Source organism: Mesoplodon densirostris, chromosome 7, assembly GCF_025265405.1.
Source record: "Mesoplodon densirostris isolate mMesDen1 chromosome 7, mMesDen1 primary haplotype, whole genome shotgun sequence".
NCBI lineage: Eukaryota > Metazoa > Chordata > Mammalia > Artiodactyla > Ziphiidae > Mesoplodon > Mesoplodon densirostris.
The window spans coordinates 93,020,863-93,037,677 of record NC_082667.1 but is presented as its reverse complement, the minus strand read 5'-3'; the positions used below and the strand labels follow the sequence as shown (position 1 = coordinate 93,037,677).

The 16,815-nt window shown below is 36.9% G+C and overlaps 1 protein-coding gene across 1 annotated transcript in view; it reads right to left on the bottom strand.

The window, feature by feature from the left end:
* CNTN5 (contactin 5) overlaps nucleotides 1-16,815 on the bottom strand; it is a 586,668-nt gene that overhangs the window by 430,597 nt on the left and 139,256 nt on the right. The window contains exon 6 of the mRNA XM_060105234.1: nucleotides 1,351-1,554. Coding sequence (XP_059961217.1) covers nucleotides 1,351-1,554 — 204 coding nt within the window. The remainder of the gene's footprint in view (nucleotides 1-1,350; nucleotides 1,555-16,815) is intronic.

Here is a 16,815-nt window from a genome sequence, read left to right as displayed (position 1 = left end):
AAAACTGAATTTGTCACATTCACCAATTTCTCAGTCTGTTTTTTCATCTGTCTTATCTCTTTTCATGAAAAAAAATCATCATCCATTCGTTGAACTATGAGAAAGCTTTCTCCTACTCCAGAGCCTCATGTTTAATCATCACATTCTGATAATTCTACCTTCTTAGTATCCCAGGCATGTTTTCTACACTTCAGTGCTATTACCACTGCTTTCATTCTGTCCCTCCTCACCTCTTGGCTGGTTAGTTTCAGTAGCCTCTAAATTGGTTTCCCATTTTTCATCCTTGTCTCCCATTTATTCCTCCATGCCATTACCTAGCAGTGTGACCTTTGGAGGTCCCTTCATCTCTTTCAAATTGACTTCCTCATCTCTGAAATATATATTGCATTTTTACTCTCTACCAGATAGGATTATATGATATTACAAACGTTTTATATATATATATATAAACTCTGGCTATACACTCTGCAGCATATATTCTAAAACTAAGCATATAAAAGACTAGTGTTGAAATAGATTATTTTTTAAGCTTCACAATCCATCAGGATTCTCGAGCTCACTTCTCAATAATACCTTCATAGCTTTTTTATTGCATGACAGAGCAAGCCATATATCATATATCAACTGTAATATAGCACTTGACTTCTTTAATGTAATGCTTAACTGTAAATGTCTATAACTACAAATCAGGTTTCTAAATTTGAAGATACTTTGGATAGATGGCAATACCTATACTTATAGAATCATCATTTCTGCCTGAATTGCACTTAAAAGTTAAAGTTCCAGCTGCTCCTATTATTGGAAAAGTAATAATAACAATTATAACTATGCCATGAAGTATTAAAAGCTGAACATTCAATTTGAAGGTAGCTAAAATTAAAAAGTGATGAAAAATGAACCTGTAAAATACTTGCAATTCATACACATATGTTATATAGAGACCCTAAAGAGCAAAAAAAGAACTGTGGAGTCTTTATTACAGTTCGCCCTTTTGGAATCCCTCTCCCTTTTTGGCATTAGTGTAGTGTTAAGGTTAATATTTCTTAGCTATAGATCATCACTTTCCTATGTCAAAAATTTTATTCTAAGGTATGCATGATCTTAGACTAAAAGTGTAGAGTTTCTAAATATGTCAAATGCCTTTTTATTTTATTTGTGCTAGGTTTAAGTGCTTAGAAGAACACTAATACATCTTTTTTTTTTTAGGTCTTTTTGTATTGAAGTACAGTTGATTTACAATATTGTATTAGTTTCAGATGTACAGCATAGTGATTCAGTATTTTTGCAGATTATACTCAATTTTTCACATTTGAGGTGGCTGACCATTTCAATCCAGTCCATGCAACTTACCATCATTACGGAGAGTGAGTGGTGTTGGAGGACTAAGTACTCGAGCGTTCGTCACTGTGTTTTTCACCAGACAAATATAGCTGCCAACATCTGATGTTTGGACTTTAGAAATATAAAGGTTGCCTGTCTCCTGGGAAATGAACCGCCTGCTGTCTTCCGCCACAAAGGAAGGGAACTCGTTAAATACCCAGCTATAGACGATCTCTGAAAATACACAAAATTCAATTGTTGAAAGACAGATTATTTTACTGAAAAACTCAAACAACAAAGCTTTTACTAAGTATTAGATAGGATGCAAGCTCATCTGTATTTGATCCAGATGTCTATATCATTTTGTAATTTATGTTCAAAGAACTATTGCTCTTAATGGCTACCTGAAGATCTGAAATATTTTTTAAGGATGCTCAGCCTTTATCTATTCATCCATGCACTCATTCATTCAGTTCTAATGTTTGTTGAATGTGTTTTAGATGCCTGACCCTATGATAGCACTGAAATTAAAAAGATGAGAGAGACAGTTTTGCATTCTCAAAGATCAGTCTAATGGGAAAGATTTACCCAAACCTATGAAACAATGTGGAATAAAGAAATGGAGATGTATACTCTACTGTAAAGAAGATAATGGAGAAGGGCACTTAAGCCATCATATTGATCAGCAAAAACTTCTTAAGTTAAGAAATGCCTGAGCTACATTCATTTATTCAACAAATACTATTTGTGGGTCTTGATGGGCCAGGAATGTTCTAAGTGGAAAAAAAGTCTGTGTTCTCATAGAGCTTACATTATAGTGGAAAGTACAAGAATACACAAACAAGTATTTGTCAAGTGGTAATAAGTGCTGTGAAGAAAACTAAAGCATGTAAGAGAGCTAGAGAGTGGCAGGGGTGAGAAAGATGTCTGAATTTATATTTTAAAAACTCTCTCTGACTACTGGTTAGAGACGGGACAGTGTGAGGACAAAGCAGGGACCAGGAGAAGTGGAAGCAGGAAGAATAATGCCCCCTAGTCTAAGCGGCTATTTTCAAAATAGCCATGAAATATACAAATGATCTGCACTAGAATGGTAGTTAGTGGCAGTGACAGTAGTGGTGAAGTGATGAGAAGTGACTGGTTCTAGTAAAACTGTGATAGTGGAGTTGTCCAGAATTGCTGATGGCTTGATTATGAAATGTGAAAAGGAAAAAAAAAAAATGAGTCAAGGAGTGAGGTTTTGGGCCATCACAGTTTTGTGTTATTAGAGTGAAAAATCCAAGAAAGGGAGTAGTAGGAGAAGAGGTTAGAGAAAGTGGAAATTAACCCAAAGTACTAAACACAAATTAACATGGTCTGTATGTTGTATTAAGGAGCTTGTGCTCTATCCTGGATGTTTTCTAGCAAAGGATTGACATAAAGATGTACATTAGTAGGGTATTCTGGTGATTCTGCAAAGGTTGGATTTAAGTAAGTGCGAGTTGCAAGAGGGAAAAATAGGACGATATTGCATACTGAAGGTAAGAGCTGGAGAAATCTGAATCAGAACTTAATCATATCAATGAGAAGAAGGATATTGGCCCAAGAAATATATAGGGAGTAAGATAAATGAAGAGACAAATAGTCCAGGAACACTTTCATTATCTCCCTTGAATGACTGGGAAGAGGATGACACGTGAAGTTCAGGATGAAAATAAATGAAGTCACAGTGGTTTAAGGAGAAGTAAACTCAGGACATTTTGAGTTTGAGGCAAATCTACATAAGTAGTTCCAGCAGTTGGTAAATATGTGTTTGAAATCCATGAGAGGAAATCTGTGGTTGGGAGTTGTTGGTATGTTGGTGTAACTGAATCATGTAAGTAGATGAGAATAAATACAGTGAGAAGATAGTTCTCTGGAAAGCACAAACATCTAAGTAAAGGAAGGAAAATGTTCAAAAGGTAAGAGAGAAGGAACCATTGGAAATATTCAAGGAGAATAAAGAAAATGCAATGTCACAGAGACCAATGGCTTAATAATTTCAAGAGGGTTAAATAATGCCAAATAAGGCAAAAAGGACTTAATGGGAATACTTAAAAATATAATAAAGGAAAATGTTTCTTAGGATTGACATGTGGTATATCACTGAATAGCAGTTTCAGTAGATGAGTGAAAATCAAAACCAGCTTGCAATTGAAATAATAGAATATGAGAAATTGAAGGAATTATGTGTAGTCCAATAGCATTAAAATCTCAATAGGCATTAGAATTACCTATGTAATGGCTAAAAGAGCAGATTCTAAGGTCCCCTTTCCACAGAGTCATTTGTTTAGTAACACTTATTACTTGAATTTTTATAAAGCTCAAATGTGATTCTAATCTACAGTGAAGCTTGGGAAGCCTTGTTTTATGCCTTTCTTTTCTTCCTCTCTTTCTTTCTCTCTCTCTCCTCCTCCCTCTCTCCCTCCCTCCCTTCCTTCTTTTCTTCCCTTAAATATATGAGTTCTTCTAATTGTTATAATGAGAGTGACATTTGTTGCTCAAACATTACTCAGGCATTTTTATATTTTTGCAATTTACTTTAGGTTAGGTTTTACTGAAGTTACCTCAATTTTTGTATTGTATTATTAGAAATTTGGAGTAAAAGAAAGCAACAAACAATCACATTAAAGACTATCATTAATTGAAATATCAGTTTTGTTATACTGATAGTGTTTGTTGAGTCAATGTTTTGTAAAATATTTTAGAATAAGAAGAAAGTATTTACACAAAATTGGCATTTTCTCAAATTTTACAGGTAAGTGTGTATTTGGGGGTTCAAAAATGCTTATTTAGCTTTTAAAATAAGTTTACATAGCAAACCATTTCATAATTCTAAGAAGAATGAAAAACTAGAAATAGTACAAAATAGAAAAGCTGACAGTCTGAACTTGAATTGGATTTTCTACCTCTGCCAAAAATGTACATATTGAATAAGGCTAAATCTCTTTTAAAATCACTGTTTACTTTCTCCTATATGGTTTTTCATTCTCTATCAGCATTTATTTAAAATTATTTTCAAACTTTACTCTAATAAAAAACAAGCATTCATTATATTTTTAGTATGTCAGAGTGTGAGGATTATAAAATGATTCAGGAAAGTAGTAAAACACAGTTGGCTTTGGAGTCTAGTCTTTAGTCCCATATAACACTTTGTTTCATACCAATTGTGCTTGGCCTTAAAAATATTTTAAGGTAAGCTGATATATTAAGTACTAAAATCTTAATATTATTATTCATTATCAGAAACATACTGAGACTGTTTGGTCAATTGTGATTTTCCCATTCTTCTAAGGTTCTTTTTTAATAGTATGTTTAGCTAGGCAATTAAAAATGTTTTAGAAGTTCTTGATATGATTCTTCAGTGAGTACTCCCCAAAGTTTCTATGTTAAATTTCTCTAGTACATTTTTATATTGTGTTGTAACATACATTTGGCCTACAAACGCATGTGCTGTATTGTCTTGAGGTTTTGGTTTCTTTTCTTTTTTTAAAAAAAATTTTTTAGCTGCATGCACAGCATGTGAGATCCTAGTTCCACGACCAGGGACCAAACCCGCCTTCCCTGCATTGGAAGCGCGGAGTCTTAACCACTGGACGGCCAGGGAAGTCCCCAAGGTTTTGGTTTCTTATGGGAGATTTTTTTTATCTTGCTCCCTGAGTCAGTGAGAGCCATTCAAGTTCTCTGAAAGAATAGCCCATTAAGGCCCTGGCTGTTGCAGACATGCTATTCTAACTTCCCCTCTCAAGCAGACCCAAAGACTTGTCCTCTATACCAGCATAAATAGTCATCCTTAAGCTCCTAGACTCTAGGGTCTGTTACCATGACATGTAAACAAATCTACCTTGCTTCCAAGATTTCCTTGGGATTAACAGTATTCCTAGATTTCAGTTAGGATTTTAGTCCTGGATTTTAGTTCTTTTTTGTTTCTGATACCTGGGATTTTTTTTTTTCTTTCTTGTGAGCTTGGCTGTATATTGAACTTTATTTTATTTATTATTTCTAAATTTTGGGAAAGTCTCTGAGTTGGCTCAATTGTCCTAATTGAATGTCTAGATTTCATGGCTTTATGCAGTGCAGACTTTCATCACAATTGCTGTAATTGATTCGGTGTCACAAAGAAGACTACCCTGCCTTTGCTCCCTTGACACATAAGATGATTACTTAAATGACATATTTCTACATCTATAGGTTATAAAAACAGTATTACCCATATGGGCAATGATGTTCATTTCTTATAACTGTAGTGCCATTAATTTTTTTTAAAAAAGTTGAGAAAGGGGAACGAAACTGGATACTGCAGTCTCTGAAGTCTTTGTAAAAAATTTCAATGAGTAATCATATGCAATTCATTTCAACATTCTTTAATATAACTACAAGTTAGAAAATAAACATTCTTCTTCCTAATAATGTGTGTTATTAGGCACACACATTATTCTGCTTCTGTTACAGAAGAAGCTTTGGGTCAAAAGATTTGGAGAGAACACGATGGATGTAGCAATTGATTTGTTCACCACCCAATTAATAATACAACTCTCCCAGGGAACATAGTTTCTTTATCCTTGTCAGGTATAAAAAGGAAAACCTAAAAATCAGAACCTTCCCTATTTTTAATATATGCTCAATTTCATGGTTTATAGTAAATTTTTCACCTAATGGGCTGTACTTACCAGAATCCCCGGTCCTGTCCCTTTTTGGCTATTCCTGTAATGTGAGATTTAATGTTGTATCTGTCAAATAGCTATAATTATAATTTGTTCTTTATTATACAAGTATAACTTTTTAGTTTGTTTTTTAAATAATTTAAGTTTTGTACTGTAGTTTGATATATTTTTTGTTAATTTTTACTGGATGCTGCTTAATAGAGTGTATGTCATAAACATTTTAATATTTACTAATTGCTTTGTAATCATTTTTGTTTTTACAATCCCATTAACCGTTATGACTCCTTTGCCTCTTGTTTTGATGAATTAATTGATATGAAGATACTTGAATAGTGGAATTCAGTAAGTTACTGCCTGAAATAGTATTGTTTTAAAAATTGGTACTATGATTATTTTGTTTATATAAAAATTTTAGCTGATGGCTAGATACCATTTTGAGTTTGGGAATTAAGGACATCATGAAGGAAATTTTAGAGAATTGTACCATTAATTATCCATTACTACTGAGCATAAGGGGATACAACCTGAAATTAGAAGGCAATATTTTTTTTACATTGCTGTTTTATACCTGCATTGTGATAGAAAATGTCACTATTAGCCACATTAAGTACTCTTGGCAGGGTAGAGATTAAATCTACTGTCTTCACCACCATATCCTTAGAACACAGCTGGATGCCCGGTGTGTGGTTGCTTAATACATATTTGATGAAAAAATAAATAGAATAAAATATCTATATATGTATTTTTATAAATCTTTCTAAATTTAAGAATAAGAGTAGATATTTTTCACTTTAATGTTCTCATTGCGAATTTTCTCAGCTCTACATGAACTTGTTTTGGCCTTTAGAATATGAATCTAAGATTATGTTTGTAGTTGAGCTAAAAACAGGCATTAAGAAGTAATGCAGGCAGTTTTAAGAATCTGGAATGTACTGTCAATGGACAAGAGAGAAAACGTCATGCTTACAAAGTTACTATGAAGTATTTTTGTGATTTATTCTACTAGGTAAATTGGACAGAGATTGAGGGGGGCATTAAATTAAATGTGATCCAAACTCCCTCTCAGGTTAACAGCTTCCATGGTGGTCAGTCATTTAGCCTCTTCTTGAACATGTCACTGACACTGTTGAGGAATCTGATTTGGCAGCTCAGGTTACTAAACAGATCATATATAAATATTATTTTGGCTGCTGGCTTTAGGATGGAGACTGAGCTCAAGACAACTGGTAGTATCAACAAGTAGGTAGTGATACATTTTTATATGCAAAGCACTGTTTAAGATATTATGGATATGTAAGGTGGGGCTGGGAAAGGAACTAACTTGAGAGCTTACTATGAGTCACACACTTTGCACATTTTCCCACTTCTCCCAGCCACACACATACCCAGAGATTAGAAGGCAACATTGTGAGTGAATAAGACCATAAACTTCGGAATCACAAAGACCAGAGTTCCAGAGATGGCTGCATGATCCACTGACCTAGGTACCTTTGGGCAAACTATTTAACTTAGTCTACTCATCTGTAAAATGCAATTTAATGGAGGAAATTTTAGGTTAAATGGGATATTATGAGTAAGGTTAGTATTACAGAACTTGATGTAGTTATTACCATCATTACAATCATCTTCAACATTAAAGGTCCGAGGCACAAACAGGTGAACCAATGGAAAATTATAGCTAATAACTTTCAGAGGAAAAATTCGAACTTGTCTGACTCACTCTAAGCCTCTATTTTATCATTGTATTATTCTGTTTTGATTATTATATTTTAATCTTGCTGAACCTCAATTTCAATATCTTTAAAATGGAATAGTAATATCTATATGATATGATTATGCTGAAGATTGTATATGCCACTCAAATGAGAGTGTCCAACATGCAGAAACTGCTCAGTAAGGATAGCTACAGGCTTAAGATAAATTACCTGATATATTGCAGTAGTATTTGGCACAATTCAGATTCATCTTGAACCTTGTACAGTTGGGTTTAATTTCTACATGTGTCAAAAATTTCACCTCTAAAACATAGCCAGAAGTAAGGATCCTGAGAGTAACAACAGAGTAAGTCTGTCTAACTGACACTTGGTTAGCACCGGGAGAATAAAGATATTTTAAAAGATGTTGTGAAGAATGCAAGAGAGGACATTTATATGTTTTAAAAATCAAATTACCTTAATACAAAGGCAGGTTATATTATTACATTAAATTTCAGTTATCTTGGTTGAACAAAACGAATTACTAATTCTTTTTATAAGTTTTTGAGACATGTATTTTCATATGTTTATTACCTAGAGTCAGAAACAACAGAGTTCTGCTTAAAAATTATAATATGTCACTGAGGCAAAATAAAATTTTATGTGCCTATAGCTCAAAACACCTTTAGTAAAACAAAAGAAAAGAATATTTATAATAGAATCAGTAGTAAACTGGCATTCTCTCATGATCCACAACTTAAATGACTCCAAGTAAGTGAATTCTAAGTTCTAGAGTTCAAGTGATTATACCAACTGAGTGACAATATCTATTTTTATTTTCCTTGTGGAATGTTTCACACTACAGATAACTCTTTTTTTAAATCCCAGGAGCCCTGTGTCTAGATGTAAAGGTCATTGATAACTCTTCTCAAAATGCAACCTAAATTTTTTTTTTTGCTTTATAACAAATTTAATCAGTTATACATATACATATGTTCCCATATCCCCTCCCTTTTGCATCTCCCTCCCACCCTCCCTATCCCACCCCTCCAGGCGGTCACAAAGCACCAAGCTGATCTCCTTGTGCTATGCGGCTGCTTCCCACTAGCTATCTACCTTACGTTTGGTAGTGTATATATGTCCATGCCGCTCTTTCACTTTGTCACAGCTTACCCTTCCCCCTCCCCATATCCTCAAGTCCATTCTATAGTAGGTCTGTGTCTTTATTCCTGTCTTACCCCTAGGTTCTTCATGACATTTTTTTTTCTTAAATTCCATATATATGTGTTAGCATACAGTATTTGTCTTTCTCTTTCTGACTTACTTCACTCTGTATGACAGACTCTAGGTCTATCCACCTCATTACAAATAGCTCAATTTCATTTCTTTTTATGGCTGAGTAATATTCCATTGTATATATCTGCCACATCTTCTTTATCCATTCATCCGATGATGGACACTTAGGTTGTTTCCAGCTCCGGGCTATTGTAAATAGGGCTGCTATGAACATTTTGGTACATGTCTCTTTTTGAATTATGGTTTTCTCAGGATATATGCCCAGTAGTGGGATTGCAGGGTCATATGGTAGTTCTATTTGTAGTTTTTTAAGGAACCTCCATACTGTTCTCCATAGTGGCTGTACCAATTCACATTCCCACCAGCAGTGCAAGAGTGTTCCCTTTTCTCCACACCCTCTCCAGCATTTATTGTTTCTAGATTTTTTGATGATGGCCATTCTGACTGGTGTGAGATGATATCTCATTGTAGTTTTGATTTGCATTTCTCTAATGAGTAAAGATGTTGAGCATCCTTTCATGTGTTTGTTGGCAGTCTGTATATCTTCTGTGGAGAAATGTCTATTTAGGTCTTCTGCCCATTTTTGGACTGGGTTGTTTGTTTTTTTGTTATTGAGCTGCATGAGCTACTTATAAATTTTGGAGATTAATCCTTTGTCAGTTGCTTCATTTGCAAATATTTTCTCCCACTCTGAGGGTTGTCTTTTGGTCTTGTTTATGGTTTCCTTTGCTGTTCAAAAGCTTTGAAGTTTCATTAGGTCCCATGTGTTTATTTTTGTCTTTATTTCCATGTCTGTAGGAGGTGGGTCCAAAAGGATCTTGCTGTGATTTATGTCATAGAGTGTTCTGCCTATGTTTTCCTCTAAGAGTTTGATAGTGTCTCGCCTTACATTTAGGTCTTTAATCCATTTTGAGCTTATTTTTGTGTATGGTGTTAGGGAGTGATCTAATCTCATACTTTTACATGTCCCTATCCAGTTTTCCCAGCACCACTTATTGAAGAGACTGTCCTTTCTCCACTGTACATTCCTGCCTCCTTTATCAAAGATAAGGTGACCATACGTCCGTGGGTTTAACTCTGGGCTTTCTATCCTGTTCCATTGATCTATCTTTCTGTTTTTGTGCCAGTACCATACTGTCTTGATTACTGTAGCTTTGTAGTATAGTCTGAAGTCAGGGAACCTGATTCCTCCAGCTCCATTTTTCGTTCTCAAGATTGCTTTGGCTATTCGGGGTCTTTTTTGTTTCCATACAAATTGTGAAAATTTTTTTCTAGTTCTGTGAAAAATGCCAGTGGTAGTTTGATAGGGATTGCATTGAATCTGTAGATTGCTTTGGGTAGTAGAGTCATTTCCACAATGTTGATTCTTCCAATCCAAGAACATGGTACATCTCTCCATCTATTTGTATCATCTTTAATTTCTTTCATCAGTATCTTATAATTTTCTGTATACAGGTCTTTTGTCTCCTTAGGTAGGTTTATTCCTAGATATTTTATTCTTTTTTTTGCAATGGTAAATGGGAGTGTTTCCTTGATTTCACTTTCAGATTTTTCATCATTAGTATATAGGAATGCCAGAGATTTCTGTGCATTAATTTTGTATCCTGCAACTTTACCAAATTCATTGATTAGCTCTAGTAGTTTTCTGGTAGCATCTTTAGGATTCTCTATGTATAGTATCATGTCATCTGCAAACAGTGACAGCTTTACTTCTTCTTTTCCAATTTGGATTCCTTTTATTTCCTTTTCGTCTCTCATTGCTGTGGCTAAAAGTTCCAAAACTATGTTGAATAAGAGTGGTGATAGTGGGCAACCTTGTCTTGTTCCTGATCTTAGTGGAAATGGTTTCAGTTTTTCACCATTGAGGACGATGCTGGCTGTGGGTTTGTCATATATGGCCTTTATAATGTTGAGGAAAGTTCCCTCTATGCCTACTTTCTGCAGGGTTTTTATCATAAATGGGTGTTGAATTTTGTCGAAAGCTTTCTCTGCATCTATTGAGATGATCATATGGTTTTTCTCCTTCAATTTGTTAATATGGTGTATCACATTGATTGATTTGCTTATATTGAAGAATCCTTGCATTCCTGGAATAAACCCCACTTGATCATGGTGTATGATCCTTTTAATGTGCTGTTGGATTCTGTTTGCTAGTATTTTGTTGAGGATTTTTGCATCTATGTTCATCAGTGATATTGGCCTGTAGTTTTCTTTCTTTGTGACATCCTTGTCTGGTTTTGGTATCGAGGTGATGGTGGCCTCGTAGAATGAGTTTGGGAGTGTTCCTCCCTCTGCTATATTTTGTAAGAGTTTCAGAAAGATAGGTGTTAGCTCTTCTCTAAATGCATGATAGAATTCACCTGTGAAGCCATCTGGTCCTGGGCTTTTGTTTGTTGGAAGATTTTTTATCACAGTTTCAATTTCAGTGCTTGTGATTGGTCTGTTCATATTTTCTATTTCTTCCTGATTCAGTCTTGGCAGGTTGTGCATTTCTAAGAATTTGTCCGTTTCTTCCAGGTTGTCCATTTTATTGGCATAGAGGTGCTTGTAGTAATCTCTCATGATCTTTTGTATTTCTGCAGTGTCAGTTGTTACTTCTCCTTTTTCATTTCTAATTCTATTGATTTGAGTCTTCTCCCTTTTTTTCTTGATGAGTCTGGCTAATGGTTTATCCATGTTGTTTATCTTCTCAAAGAACCAGCTTTTAGTTTGATTGATCTTTGCTATCATTTCCTTCATTTCTTTTTCTTTTATTTCTGATCTGATCTTTATGATTTCTTTCCTTCTGCTAACTTTGGGATGTTTTTCTTCTTCCTTCTCTAATTGCTTTAGGTGCAAGGTTAGGTTGTTTATTCGAGATGTTTCCTGTTTCTTAAGGTGGGATTGTATTGCTATAAACTTCCCTCTTAGAACTGCTTTTGCTGCATCCCATAGGTTTTGGGTCGTCGTGTCTCCATTGTCATTTGTTTCTAGGTATTTTTTAATTTCCTCTTTGATTTCTTCAGTGATCACTTCGTTATTAAGTAGTGTATTGTTTAGCCTCCATGTGTTTGTATTTTTTACAGCTCTTTTCCTGTAATTGATATCTAGTCTCATAGCATTGTGGTCGGAAAAGATACTTGATACAATTTCAATTTTCTTAAATTTACCAAAGCTTGATTTGTGACCCAAGATATGATCTATCCTGGAGAATGTTCCATGAGCACTTGAGAAAAATGTGTATTCTGTTGTTTTTGGATGGAATGTCCTATAAACATCAATTTAGTCCATCTTGTTTAATGTATCATTTAAAGCTTGTGTTTCCTTATTTATTTTCATTTTGGATGATCTGTCCATTGGTGAAAGTGGGGTGTTAAAGTCCCCTACTATGAGTGTGTTACTGTCGATTTCTCCTTTTATGGCTGTTAGTATTTGCCTTATGTATTGAGGTGCTCCTATGTTGGGTGCATAAATATTTACAATTGTTATATCTTCTTCTTGGATTGATCCCTTGATCATTATGTAGTTTCCTTCTTTGTCTCTTCTAGTAGTCTTTATTTTAAAGTCTATTTTGTCTGATATGAGAATTGCTACTCCAGCTTTCTTTTGGTTTCCATTTGCATGGAATATCTTTTTCCATCCCCTTACTTTCAGTCTATATGTGTCTCTAGGTCTGAAGTGGGTCTCTTGTAGACAGCATATATATGGGTCTTGTTTTTGTATCTATTCAGCCAATCTGTATCTTTTGGTGGGAGCATTTAGTCCATTTACATTTAAGGTAATTATTGATATGTATGTTCCTATTCCCATTTTCTTAATTGTTTTGGGTTCGTTATTGTAGGTCTTTTCCTTCTGTTGTGTTTCTTGCCTAGAGAAGTTCCTTTAGCATTTGTTGTAAAGGTGGTTTTGTGGTACTGAACTCTCTCAGCTTTTGCTTGTCTGTAAACGTTTTAATTTCTCCATCAAATCTGAATGAGATCCTTGCTGGGTAGAGTAATCTTGGTTGCAGGTTTTTGTCCTTCATCACTTTAATTATGTCCTGCCACTCCCTTCTGGCTTGTAGAGTTTCTGCTGAGAGATCAGCTGTTATCCTGATGGGGATTCCCTTGTGTGTTATTTGTTGTTTTTGCCTTGCTGCTTTTAATAGGATTTCTTTGTGTTTAATTTTTGACAGTTTGATTAATATGTGTCTTGGCGTATTTCTCCTTGGATTTTTTCTGTATGGGACTCTCTGTGCCTCCTGGACTTGATTAACTATTTCCTATCCTATATTAGGGAAGTTTTCAACTATAATCTCTTCAAATATTTTCTCAGTCCCTTTCTTTTTGTCTTCTTCTTCTGGAACCCCTATAATTCGAATGTTGGTGCGTTTAATGTTCTCCCAGAGGTCTCTGAGACTGTCCTCTGTTCTTTTCATTCTTTTTTCTTTATTTTGCTGTGCAGCAGTTATTTCCACTATTTTATCTTCCACCTCACTTATCCGTTCTTCTGCCTCAGTTATTCTGCTATTGATCCCATCTAGAGTATTTTTTATTTCATGTATTGTGTTTTTAATTGATGCTTGATTCATCTTTAGTTCTTCTAGGTCCTTGTTAACTGTTTCTTGCAATTTGTCTATTCTATTTCCAAGATTTTGGATCTGGGAAATAGAATCTTGGATCATCTTTACCATCATTATTCTGAATTCTTTTTCAGGTAGACTGCCTATTACCTCTTCATTTGTTAGATATGGTGGGTTTTTATCTTGCTCCTTCTCCTGCTGTGTGTTTTTCTGTCTTCTCATTTTGCTTATGTTACTGTGTTTGGGGTCTCCTTTTTGCAGGCTGCAGGTTCGTAGATCCCGTTGTTTTTGGTGTCTGTCCCCAGTGGCTAAGGTTGGTTTAGTGGGTTGTGTAGGCTTCCTGGTGGAGGGGACTAGTGCCTGTGTTCTGGTGGATGAGGCTGGATCTTGTCTTTCTGGTGGGCAGGTCCACGTCTGGTGGTGTGTTTTGGGGTGTCTGTGGACTTTTTATGATTTTAGGCTACCTCTCTGCTAATGGGTGGCGTTGTGTTCCTGTCTTGCTAGTTGTTTGGCTTAGGGTGTCCAGCACTGTAGCTTGCTTGTCGTTGAGTGAAGCTGGGTGCTGGTGTTGAGATAGAGATCTCTGGAAGATTTTTGCCGTTTGATATTATGTGGAGCTGGGAGGTCTCTTGTGGACCAGTGTCCTGAAGTTCGCTCTCCCACCTCAGAGGCACAGCACTGACTCTTGGCTCCTCAGTTTGGGATGATGTGTTGTCTATTCCTGTATTCCACAGATGCAGGGTACATCAAGTTGATTGTGGAGCTTTAATCCACTGCTTCTGAGGCTGCTGGGAGAGGTTTCCCTTTCTCTTCTTTGTTCTCACAGCTCCTGGGTCTCAGCTTTGGATTTGGCCCCGCCTCTGCGTGTAGGTCGCCGGAGGGCGTCTGTTCTTCGCTCAGACAGGACAGGGTTAAAGGAGCAGCCTCTTCGGGGACTCTGGCTCACTCGGGCCGGGCGGGAGGGAGGGGCACGGAGTGCGGGGCGAGCCTGCAGCGGCAGAGGTCGGCGTGACGTTGCAGCAGCCCGAGGCGCGCCGTGCGTTCTCCCAGGGAAGCCACCCCTGGATCCCGGGACCCCGGCAGTGGCGGGCTGCACAGGCTCCCGGAAGGGCGGTGTGGGCAATGACCTGCGCTCGCACACAGGCTTCTTGGCGGTGGCAGCAGCAGCCCCAGCCTCTCCACGCCCGTCACTGGGCTCCGCGCTTTCAGTCGCGACTCGCGCCCGTCTTTGGAGCCCCTTTAAGCAGCGCTCTTAATCCCCTCTCCTCGCGCACCAGGAAACCAAGAGGGAAGAAAAAGTCTCTTGCCTCTTCGGCAGCTCCAGAGTTTTCCCGGACTCCCTCCTGGCTAGCTGTGGCACATTAGCCCCCTTCAGGCTGAGTTCTCGCCGCCAGCCCCAGTCCTCTCCCTGCGCTCTGACCGAAGCCCCAGCCTCAGCTTCCAGCGCTGCGCGCCCCGGCGGGCGAGCAGACAAGCCTCTCGGGCTGGTGAGTGCCGCTCGGCACCGATCCTCTGTGTGGGGATCTCTCCGCTTTGCCCTACCCAGGTATGTGGGGAGTTTCTTGCCTTTTGGGAGGGCTGGGGTCTTCTGCCAGCGTTCAGTAGGTGTTCTGTAGGAGTTGTTCCACGTGTAGCTGTATTTCTGGTGTATCCGTGGGGAGGAAGGCGATCTCCGCGTCTTACTCTTCCGCCATCTTACCCGGAAGTCTCGCAACTTAAATTTCTTGCTCTGCTAATGGGTTTTAAAATTATTTTTATTGAACTGCAAACTTCATCAAGTCAGAGACCAGCATTTTCTCAGCAGGATGTGATGGTCCATGGCACATGTTCATCTTAGGCTTCGAACTTTGCATTAAAAAGCATTCATGTTACACTTCTGACAATTCCTTGTTAAAATACACAGATCTCAGTGCTTAATGAACAACAGAATATCTGTTTCCCAGAATCTTGCCAAGAAATATGACATGGCATTTTGTGCCTATCAAAATTATGAAGATCTTAGCTGAAAGAAAAGATGCATGGAGAATTACTGGAAGACTGTGTAGTTAATCAATTAGATATGACCAAGGTAATGTAAAAGTTCATCCTCATTAAATCAAAACATTAGACAGCTTAATGATAACAACAACAACAACAACAACAGTAACAGTGAACATTTTATGGTCTTAGGTCAGTTTCCTAGAAACAGTGTCTGAGAAGGGGATTCTTTTGAATGTGATTTATTGACAGTGTCCCCAGGAGAAGGAATAAGGGAAGAAGGATTGGGTAAGGAAAAAAAAAAAACTAAACAAAGGTGTGGTCCCCTCCAGAGATTGGTTTAAAACTAATCCCACTTAGGGCTCTGGATTACAAATCTCACTGTAGACTTTGTAAGTCAACAGAAGGTAAAGAGAACCAGTCTTTTATACTCACCTCCCCTGCATCAGTTGCTTATTGTCTACCAGGTGGGGGAAGTGAGGTGCAATTAGGGCAGGGAGCATAATTTCCTAGGTAAGGAAAACTCTGGAGAAGCTGCAGCTGCCAGATGGGTGCATTAACCAGATGAGAGAGAACTGGGTGTAGCACCAATAGGATCTAGTAAACCTCTATAGCACTTAATGGGTTCCAGACAGTGTGTTCTATGTATATTAACTTATTTAATCTCTACAGGGATAAGTAACCCCATTTTATGAATGAGGGAACTAAGATACAAAGATCAAAAACTTGACCAAGAAGCCTTGCTGAGCACAGATCTTTATTTGAAAAAAGGAAAATCTGATTAATAGTTATTTCAAGTATTTATTAGATTGAGTTATGTATATTATGGGGTCTAATTTTGCCAATTAAAACTTTGATGCTTCAAATAGCAACTAATTAGAGTAGTGTCTAAATCCCACTCACCAGACAAAAGCAGGTTTCTAGATATTCCTATTAACTACCGAGTCTCAATTTAATTAAACTGTGGTCACAGAGCCTTAAGTATGTAAAAAGGTAAGAATGTGTCCTGCTAGCATAGAAACCTACTGTAAAAGGCAAGGACAGTGTGCCTTACATGCAGATGTTCATAGGGTTAAAAGCAATATTATTGTACAATTGCCAGCAAGGATATTTATTCCTGCTCCCCTCTTACATTAAGACTTAGAGTTTTCCAAATATTTAACAACAACAACAAAAAATCCCATACATAAATAATCCAATATTTTCTGGAATTAACAGGAGTCCACAAGATGGCAGTGCTTGATGAGTAGAAAGCATTAATCTTGGACAATATTCCAAAGGGAAGAAAATGGAAATCTTGATTAGT